Source organism: Pogonomyrmex barbatus, unplaced genomic scaffold (genome assembly GCF_055798465.1).
Source record: "Pogonomyrmex barbatus isolate J1 unplaced genomic scaffold, ASM5579846v1 scaffold14, whole genome shotgun sequence".
NCBI classification, from domain to species: domain Eukaryota; kingdom Metazoa; phylum Arthropoda; class Insecta; order Hymenoptera; family Formicidae; genus Pogonomyrmex; species Pogonomyrmex barbatus.
The window spans coordinates 609,076-619,165 of record NW_028297110.1 but is presented as its reverse complement, the minus strand read 5'-3'; the positions used below and the strand labels follow the sequence as shown (position 1 = coordinate 619,165).

Here is a 10,090-nt window from a genome sequence, read left to right as displayed (position 1 = left end):
CATTTTATTTGTTATCAAAAAACATTTTTTTTATCGTAAAGTCACCGGTATTTATGACAGGAAGAATATAAAATCGCGTATAAAAGCCAGTAACACCGTATTATACTGTCATTCTATCCCGCATCATTCGACAGAAGACTACTCTATCTGTTCAAGCAGTGAGTATTTTATTAATTATCTAAAAATCATCCTGTTTTTCTATATATTTGAAATAGTAATTTGTCTTTAATCAATTTTTGAAAATGCAAAATTTATTCCGTATATTTTTATTGGAAAAAAAATTAATTTTCTTTAGTTGCATAACAAACTTTTTTATAAAATTCTGTAAAGTTTATCTTAATATTTGCAATCAAGTCTACATTGTAAGTAAAATCAAAAGAAACTATCTAATTGTATTATGTCTTAAATGTAAATGATATGTATATAAAAATATCGCTCTTTTATATTTTCATATTTTACAAAATCATATGTATAATGTAATTGTCTAATGTATAATGTAATTGTAATTAAAATATAATAAAGCTATCTTTTCTCATATTATGACAAAATTTAATAATAAAAATTATTATATAATTAATTATTTCTATAAATTTCTATTTAAATAAAATGAATTACTATTAGATAAGTCAAGTATTACAGTTTAGTTCTTTCTGAAAAACTTAATTTTGTAAATAATTCTGCATTTTCAAATGCTTATAATTTAAATATAATTTATGCTGCTAAAATTAGCTTTTACAAGCTAATTTTGCGATGCAAAAATTAGGATGAGAAAACCTGTAAATCCTGTTTTTAAAAAGAAGTTGCTTTAATTTAAATATTGCCGTGGGGAATATGGCAAAAGTATTGGAACACTGCTTTACTTTATCAATACGTTGTTGACATTGACATTCCACAAGTTCTGAATCAATATGCTAGATTAAATTAATAAAATGTAAACAATAAATCACGGTTACATATCATTAATAAAAAAATTGTTTATTATTAATTATAAAATAATGCTAAGTAATTGAATACAGGACAATAAGATAAATCATTACAATGCAATTGTCATTAACATATTTTGTTATATTATATTCTTATTATATTAATTTGTTTGCAAATATTGTGTTGTAGATTTCTTAACAATTATTGTTCATTAATTATATAACACTGACAATACATGTATTCAACAAAATATTTTATAAATATGCTTTTTTCTTTTTTGGTATTTTAAATAAAATAGATCTAAGCTATTTGAAATTTCTGCTATACTCATACTAGTTATAAAAGTATCAGATTTATTCAAGGCTGTCTATTGTGTTTCCCAAAATTACGTATTATGTATAGTATCTATTGAGAAACTCTCGAACAAAGAATAAATATCGATGTGTTTCCTGGTTCTAATATGTGTGTGTGTGTGTATATGTGTGTATTTTTCAATAAATTATAATTATTATTGGAAATCATAAATTGGAAATCATCATCAAATTATCATATAATTATCTTCTCTTCATACTAATGATATATCTTACGATGACATGTAAACGATTAAATTATCTACTGAGTATTTTTGTTGTATTTTTTTTTATTCAATATTTCTAAGAGTGACTATCGTCGTTTGATCATATTATGACTATAATGTATTACACACACAATTATATAATATTTAATTTTGTATTAGAATTGCTAAAAGTGTAGAGTGTTATTATTTTATTAGTTATCAATTACGTACTGTTTGCAATCTCGCTGTATTAATCTAGACTGTATCAGCCGAAAATTATAAATGTTTACAATAATCAAGACTAATATGAGAATCAATGGAATCACAGAATCATAGAATTCTTTGTAGATATGTTCCACTTGCTGGTTTTGATCTGCCTGACAACCTGCCTGACCATGACAACTGGTCATACCTTCAATACTGTTTATTCATGGAGGCAGATCGAATTCGAATTTCCAAATGATACCGTTCGAAACGAGTATATAGCTTCCGGCGATTACATTCCAGAGAATAACATGCCATTAGGTTTGGCCATTTGGCACAAAAAAATGTTTGTCACGGTACCGCGATGGAAAAAAGGTGTTTTAGCCACTTTAAACAGCTTTTCAATGGACGACAACAAACGTAAGTTAATATAACTTGACAAAGTTTAATAAAATATGTACATTTTATATCATAAATGAATTTCATAATGCATGTGATACTAGAGTCATATATTTATTTTAAATCTTGTGAATAGCAAGAAGTGGGGAGAGGGGAGAGAGAAAAAGAGAGAAAGAGAATGCAATGTACACATTGAAACAATTTTCTTATGTAACAATTCGTTATACATTATATAAAAAATTATAATAAAAGAAATCTTTTTTTTTTTTAATAAAAGAAATCTTTTAAATTAAGATTTTATATGTGCGAGTAATACATGCAAATATCAGGTACACGACGAAGAAATCTTTCAAAATACGTTTATTTGATAAGGAGTGTATATAATCTTTAATTATTTGTATAGATAGTCCAGTCTTAACACCGTATCCCGATCTTGAAGCAAACAACATTAATTCATCTGATGGTCTCGTAAGCATATTCCGGGTCAGAATCGATAGCTGCGATCGCATGTGGGGTCTAGACACAGGAGTAAACGATATTTTGGGAGATACCAAAGTCGTACGACCGATGAGACTTATTGTTATCGATTTAAAAACAAACATGGTATAATTTATTAAAAATTATGTATTTATACAATTGACATTAATTTTAAAAATCAATGTTTTCATATATGTCTCGAATTTATGCCGCAAATTGTCTCATTTGACCGCATATATGTTGCAGATTATACGCAAATATTCTTTGAAAGAATCGGATTTAAAGCCAGATAGTTTTATTGCCGACCTTGTAGTTGATGTTGCACCTGGACAATGCGACAAAGCGTACGCGTATATGAGCGACTTCAGCGAATATGGCATAGTGGTATATAGCTGGGAACAGAATGATTCTTGGCGGATTAATCATCACTTCTTCCATTTTGATCCGTTGAACGGTAATGTACATATTTCAAAAGAGAATTATATATTATATATTTTTTTTAACGCGAGGATGATATTGGTAATGAAAAATATAATTTGGCCATTTTTAAGGCCGAAAAAGATTTTCCTTCATAAAAATTTATCTTATTGTCTCGTGATATGTTTGACTATATTTCTAAACAATAATTTTTGATAGGTGATTACAATGTAAGCGGTTATAATTTCCAATGGACTGACGGTGTTTTTGGAATGTCGCTGTCACCGATTTATACTGATGGGAATAAAATGCTCTATTTCCATTCCATGTCTGGTATCACGGAATTTTCCGTACCAACAGATGTTCTAAAGGATAGAGGATTGAGAAAATCGGAAGTCTATAATAATTTCCATATTGTTGGTACCAAGGGACCATTGACTCAAGGGCCATCTTCTATTATTGATCCGAAAACATGTATCGATTATTTTACTCAAGTTAATAGAAACGGTATCGCATGTTGGGATATCACGATGAAATTAAATCCAAAAACATTCAGTGAGTATTGCATCATATTTTTATTAAATATTTGTACTGATGTGGACCACACACACACACACACACACACACACACACACACACACACACACACACACACACACACACACCACACACCACACACACACACACACACACACACCTGCTACATTTTTATGTTTAATTTTTTTCCTTTTTTTTTTATTTATCTTGTCTAAATAAAATCTTTCATACGACACAAGATTTTATTAAATTTTATACTCACTTATTAAATTTTTTATTAATTGATAATATTTAATTATTTATTTCTTGGCGCATTATATTTTATAAATAATAAAGTTGAAGAAGTTTTTAGTCAAATTTTACTTACTATTGCGTATCATTCGATACAAAATGTTATAATGTTGATTGATATACAAAGATATGAAGTTCATATATTTCATCAGAGATGTCTCTAAAGTCCACGTTTACAAATAGCAAAATTACATCTTAAAAAATACTTTACTATCCTTATCATTTAACAGCAATTAAAAATATTTTAACAAAATTAAATATATAATAAATAATCAAAATCTAGTTGATTGTCTAATAAACTCGTATTTTACAATATAATGAATAAATGTACATCATATGTAATTTTGATTTACAGAATTAGTGGCGCAAGACAACACAACATTGGTGTTTCCTCAGGATATAGTTATCGATAATGAGTCTCGAAAATTATATGTGCTTTCTAATAATTTACAAAAATTCACGCACGATAGTTTAGATCCGTTAGCGACAAACTTTTTTATTACTTCAGCTGATCTCGAGACATTGACACCTTTATGTAAAGATGATGCAACGAAATAATTAAAGAAGAGCAATAAAAACATCCTGAATATAATTATATGCCTATAACATGTCGTATATGACAATGCATTGACGCACTCTGTATACTCTGTCTCATACTCGTACGTATAAAATATCGGATGTCTCTCAAGTATATATAAATTTTTATTATTACTTTTACCTCAACATTTGAGTATATAATCGTAAATAAAAATTTTTCTTCATTAAACGTATTATTTATTAACATATTATTTATCATCAATCACGTGCCGTGTTTGATTTTTATTCCTTTTCATTAAATTAAATAGAGACAGAGGATTCCTATACAATTTCTAAAGACAACTGAAAGACAATATGGAGGCTCTTTTGAAAAAAAAGTAAAGATGTATTACGTAATGTTATATAATCTCTCTCCTCACCCCCCCCCCCCTTCTCACTCTCTCTCTTTCATTTATTATATATTAAATCTATAAGATGTAAAAAAGTTGAACGAATCAGCCGGTTATTTTTGCAAATAAATACGATTAATAATCAATTATGTTGAAGAAAATTGGAAGGATCAATCCGCAACCAATTAAGAAATAGAGCTCATTATAGCTAACAGAGTGATAGATATCACGGAATTGAAATTTCAGCGTGTCATTTTAAAATAAGCCGTCGACTATGTCATCGGCTAGTCAATCCCTTGATAATTCAAGGAACTTTTAACTGCAACCTTTATAACTCCCGCGGTAGCTTCCGCCTCTCTCTTCTGCCGTCAAACCCGTCCAAGAAGCGCTACTTTCTTTCGCCCCCTTTACGACTGGTCTACTCTCTCTTTACGGAGCTGTACATTCTAAATAATTGATTCTAACGTAGTTGCCGGTGTTTTTATAACTGTTTTACCGCTCGCTCTCGCCGCTGTGATATATATTATTTAGTCGTCGGTTTTTAAAGCGAAGTCACCGGGGCGCGGAGGTGCGAAAAGACTGAAGGCCTATTCAAGCCGCCTGTCTGCAGAATTAAAATGTATGCCAACGGTCGTCGCGCTACCTACATTCAATTAAATCGCTGGATTTCACGCGGTGCCATTAATGGCGGCAGTGGGCGCGCGAGTAATCCCTCCGCTGAATAAGAAAATGGCTATTGCCGAGATTGCGTTTTCCACCTTTATAACTATCCTCACCGGATTATACGAGGAGAAGTCCGTACTCACGCGCAATCGGACTCTGGCAGATGATACGGAACTCCCGGGCATGTCGCTAAATCAAATTATGCATACTGACGCGATGGTATCTATCGCGTCTTCCATTGAAGCTGAATGATTTGTATGTAAACGAGATACAATCTCTTTCATATGTAAATGATGTGTGTGTGTGTGTGTGTGTGTGTGTGTGTGTGTGTGTGTATTTTTTTCTCCCCCCCTCTCTCTAATATTTTTATCAAGTAACACCTTTAGATGAATTATTTCGCGAGATGCGAAAGAACCCATTTCGCCCTCAATTCGCGTAGTCGTCCGTACAAACAATACGTATATCCTGTATATCCCACACACATTTTACAGTTACTCGTATCCGAGAAGCCTCATTTCCACGGGTCCCTCCCCCACCTGAATTTCTGTTCCACCGCTCAAATATTTACGATTTGTCAACTCCCTTAAATTATTCATCTCCCGCAGGTATCTTTGTTATCTTACCGATAAGTCGAAGGATGAAGGACGAGTGGATTCCGACAGGAGTCGCCGCTTCCCATCTTCACTTGTACCGGCTTCCGTTTCCCCCGTCTACTTCCGTCTACCTATCCCCTCCCCCCCCCAGAGCCCTAAGAATGAAGGTGTAGAATGCAGAATGCAACGTCGTGCTCTCTTGCAGAGAGCACTTTGACACGGCCCCACGGGTACATTACTAGGATTGCTGCCACCAATTGAACTCCCCCAACTCGCCGAGACCTCGGCCCGACTCCCTTATATCTGCAAACACAGCCGCCCGAGGCGACACCGCCGTTCAAACACTCAATCGCTCGATTCGCAACGCTAAAGTAACTTGAAATTCTCCATTGTTAACATTATTTGACTTATTCGCGTTGATACCAACGCTGATCTCTATAATAGGTAATATCGTGAAAGGATTCGTGTGCCGACATTGTTCGGTCAAGTTTTGCGAACGCTATGATTAAGACCCACTCACCCCCTGTGTCACGTCAATGGCTACGTCAGCAGCTTGTATAGAAGATATCGGAAAAGTACACGGAAAAATTCATGGTATAATATCTCATGTGCAATTTGTACATTTAAGTAAATTCAAACGTTTCTCTTTCTACATTTCAAATTTCGCTCCGATAAACGATCTTAGAAACAAAACTTGGGATTTGCTAATTACTCTTGACATATTAATTCTCACATATTAATCTTTTCACAAATATATTTGCTATGTACCATTTAAATTTGTATTGTGCACAAATGGTACTTGTAGCGTTTTCACAAGAGAATAAATTTTCAACTTCGTTGCTCCAACCTGCTTTTATTTAGAGAAATAAAAGCAGAAATTGATCGTTATAGGCATAATTGTTGTCCATATGAAAGTAAGGCATCTGTTCAACGATTATAAATTAAAGTTGTTTAAAGATCGTACATTTTTTGCGTATAATAAGCGTAATATCTCTGTGAAATATTGTATTTCTCGTTTTTTCAGTACTGCTGCATTCCACGTACCATGTGAACGCTATCCTGCGAAATGTTCAGTCCCACGTGTACGGCGTTGCGCTACTTTGTGCGTCATTTATGAATATTTATAAAGTCTCACGTAAAAATTTCACTAAGAAATATATGCACCTTTCTTACTGTTAAGTAACATTATTCTGTTAAGTAACATTATATCTAACGTTATATCGGAAACGTTCTACGTCGTGTCTCAATGGTGAATCGATTATCTAGGTATGCTTGCTCGAAAAAAAATAACGATCGTTTCAAGTTCACGTTGAAAGGATCGTTTAGAGAAATCACAAGAGAAGTAAAGTGCCGCTGTCTAAGCGGACTACGATTAACGTCTCGCTCGCTCGTTTCCGATTCCGACGGTTTTCTGAGAGAAAGTAAATTTGTTCACAGCTACTATCCATACTCGCGGAGACACACTATCCCATATTGCGCGAGAAACCCTCTCGTGTACGACCGTGTACGAGCGTGTACGACCGATTACACGTCATCGAAATCCACGACGGGGGATCTCAGGTAGCGATCGTCGGACAGATATATCCGCTAATACACGACTTCTCGCGCCCATAGTACCACTTTATACGACCGAAATTCCCAGTAAGATGCAGGAGGACACCGGCAGGGCGGGGGGAGGAATTCGTAATACGGAGGGCCGCTCTACGACTCCGCTGGGAGGAATTCCGGGGTACGTTTTAAATTGCTGCATCCCCAACCTTCTTGTTTATGTATGCTACCGTGTTTCTTATTCTTGTGCGGCAGCGAAGGAGAGCGCGCGCCCCCCTAACTTTATGTGCACAGTGCCGACATAAGTATGCAATCTATGCGTCGGTGTAGCCCGCGCCGGCACGTGTGAGTAGCACGTGTACACGCAAACGTGTGTCCGTGCGCGTACGTATATGTGCACGTGCGTGTATATGTGAGCGTGGATGCGTGTGTGGACGCGCATGTACGCGCGCGCGCGTGGTGTGTGTGTGTGTGTGTGTGTGTGTGTGTGCGCGCGCGGGGAGGGGAAGCGGCACGATTGTAGCCTAAGGAAAACGTGCCACACACGTGTAACATCCCGCTCGCACGGACGTGTGTATTGTATGTATGGCGAAACGTGGCCCTATGTTTTCTCCCGCCCCGTGTATTTGGACTCCCTACGATCTGCGCGTTTCCTCCCGTGGATTCTTTTCGTGTTTCGAACAGTCCGGACTCTTCCTTCGTATTCCCACCCTCGCCATCGGAGCGCACTCTTTCGCGTTCCTATCTCTCCGCCACAATTGCTGTAATCTACGATCTAGGGTGGTGGATTTAACCGTGGATCTCAGCCGCGGTAATTTGTTAAGTCGTTAATATTGCAGGCTCGCCAACGGAAACGATCGAAAATGAAATTGCGTAAAAATGATTTTCTGGCAAACCACAGTCAAAGGACGATAAATGCCAGATCTGACCAGAGTTAACTTAATAATTTTGTACAATTTTAATAAATTAAAAATAAAATTTGACGAACTGTCGTTCGTTGTTTGTATTCTAATGTTACGAAACGATACTTTATAGTACTTTGGTTATAAAGTAATTACAAAATTGGAACACGAAATATTTTTAAAGCTATACACGTCATAAAATATCAAAAATATTATAAATCATTATTACACAGATAAAAAAAGTCCTTCTCATCTATCGATATTGTAAAATATAATCGAAATTAAAAAATATGCAGCTTTACACACAGTATAAGATTTGAATCGTTGATTGTAAATTTGTTACTTTTAATACGAGTAAAATATTGTATTTTATACAATAATAAAAATAAAATTTTTTTGCAAAACAGTAAAATATATACATATTTATTGATGTGATAAAGAGGTTATATGGTAAGAGAGAAGTCTTGTATTTTTTCATAGAAGTAATGCTCTTTTCCTAATTATTCGATCTTTTTCTAATTTACCGAAGTAATCAAATAATTAGATAATGTTACCATATATATATATATATATATATATATATATATATATATATATATATATATATATATACTCATCACGCTTATCATATTGCCAATTTAAGGCATAGAAACTGTCACAATTTATTGATGCATTTGTTTGAACGCTGAACCTTTTAAATTTCCCGTAATATATCCGTGAAATGGAACTGGGGTGACACGTCGTATTCTGATAAAAATATGGTTATATTAAAAGAACTACTTTAACCCTCGCGGTATAAAACGTGATTACATATATAAAATATTAATAAAGTTGTTATTATACGCTTGGAAAAAATATATAACAACATGTTGTATGAAACTATATATATGTTAACTATTAAGCATGGACGCGGCGTTGATATAAAGCGTACCATTTCTATATTTTTATGCATAACTAGAATATAACAACATACTTTTATTAATTAATTATTCTTTTATGGTGCTTTCCGGTGCATGTTCGATGTATTATGCATTAAAAACACCATCGTTACTTAAAACTCTGCATGAATAAAGTTACGATAAAAAAAAATATATATATATAAATTTGTTGAAGATTTGAGGATAATTTTATCGCAGATCTGCTTTATACGCATCAATATACACTCGCGTTGGAATAATCTTCGCACGTTGCAGTAATAAATTAATTTTTAGTAAATATAAGAGCCTCGTAAGTTCCCGACGGGGTTGCTCCAATTTTACAGGCGTATCAGCCAGTACGCGTGATTGGCCAATGTACGATATATGTACGTGGCCAATGTACGTATCGATAACAACGCGTATCGCGAATTCTTTCTCTCTCTCTTCAGGTGAACCTTCTTAATATATCTGTTGAAAAACAATTTTTGCCGAGCTACCCTGGCACGAAATGGCCGCGCGGCGGCGAATTGTGCTCCTAGCCACGAATATCCGGCTGGTTTGATATGAACAAACAACACGTAAGCACAGCGGCAAGCGGAGAGATAGAGATGTAGTGGCTAGGCGTAGGTTTTGATGGTAGCCGTTGGTGAGCTCGGCGATGTGGGGTATATACGTGGTATACGTGGTATACGTGGTAGGTCGGTTAGGGCAGGCCGGTTGGTCGCGGCGCGCGGCG

The 10,090-nt window shown here is 34.6% G+C and overlaps 1 protein-coding gene and 1 long non-coding RNA gene across 3 annotated transcripts in view; one reads left to right on the top strand and one right to left on the bottom strand.

Annotated features, from left to right (window-relative positions):
- LOC112552461 (uncharacterized) overlaps positions 1 to 10,090 on the bottom strand; it is a 100,021-nt gene that overhangs the window by 7,455 nt on the left and 82,476 nt on the right. The gene's annotated exons all lie outside the window — the stretch shown is intronic.
- On the top strand, positions 78 to 4,571 carry Y-f (yellow-f). Of its 2 annotated transcripts, none has more exons than XM_011635294.2 (6): positions 78 to 158; positions 1,829 to 2,104; positions 2,487 to 2,686; positions 2,807 to 3,014; positions 3,197 to 3,532; positions 4,161 to 4,571. In XM_011635294.2, the coding sequence occupies exons 2-6, from the start codon at positions 1,831 to 1,833 to the stop codon at positions 4,361 to 4,363; spliced, it is 1,221 nt and encodes a 406-aa protein (XP_011633596.1). In that variant the 5' UTR covers positions 78 to 158; positions 1,829 to 1,830; the 3' UTR covers positions 4,364 to 4,571. The 2 variants fall into 2 exon arrangements, with proteins under 2 accessions (XP_011633596.1, XP_011633597.1); XM_011635295.2 differs by having other exon boundaries at positions 85 to 158; positions 1,817 to 2,104.

What these genes read in the sequence shown, in the direction of transcription:
- Y-f (XM_011635294.2), top strand. Translation starts at nt 1,831, where the DNA reads ATGTTCCACTTGCTGGTTTTGATCTGCCTGACAACCTGCCTGACCATG. An exon ending in TCGATTTAAAAACAAACATG is followed by an intron (nt 2,687 to 2,806) that starts GTATAATTTATT and finishes TATATGTTGCAG; the next exon opens with ATTATACGCAAATATTCTTT. An exon ending in ATTAAATCCAAAAACATTCA is followed by an intron (nt 3,533 to 4,160) that starts GTGAGTATTGCA and finishes TTTGATTTACAG; the next exon opens with AATTAGTGGCGCAAGACAAC.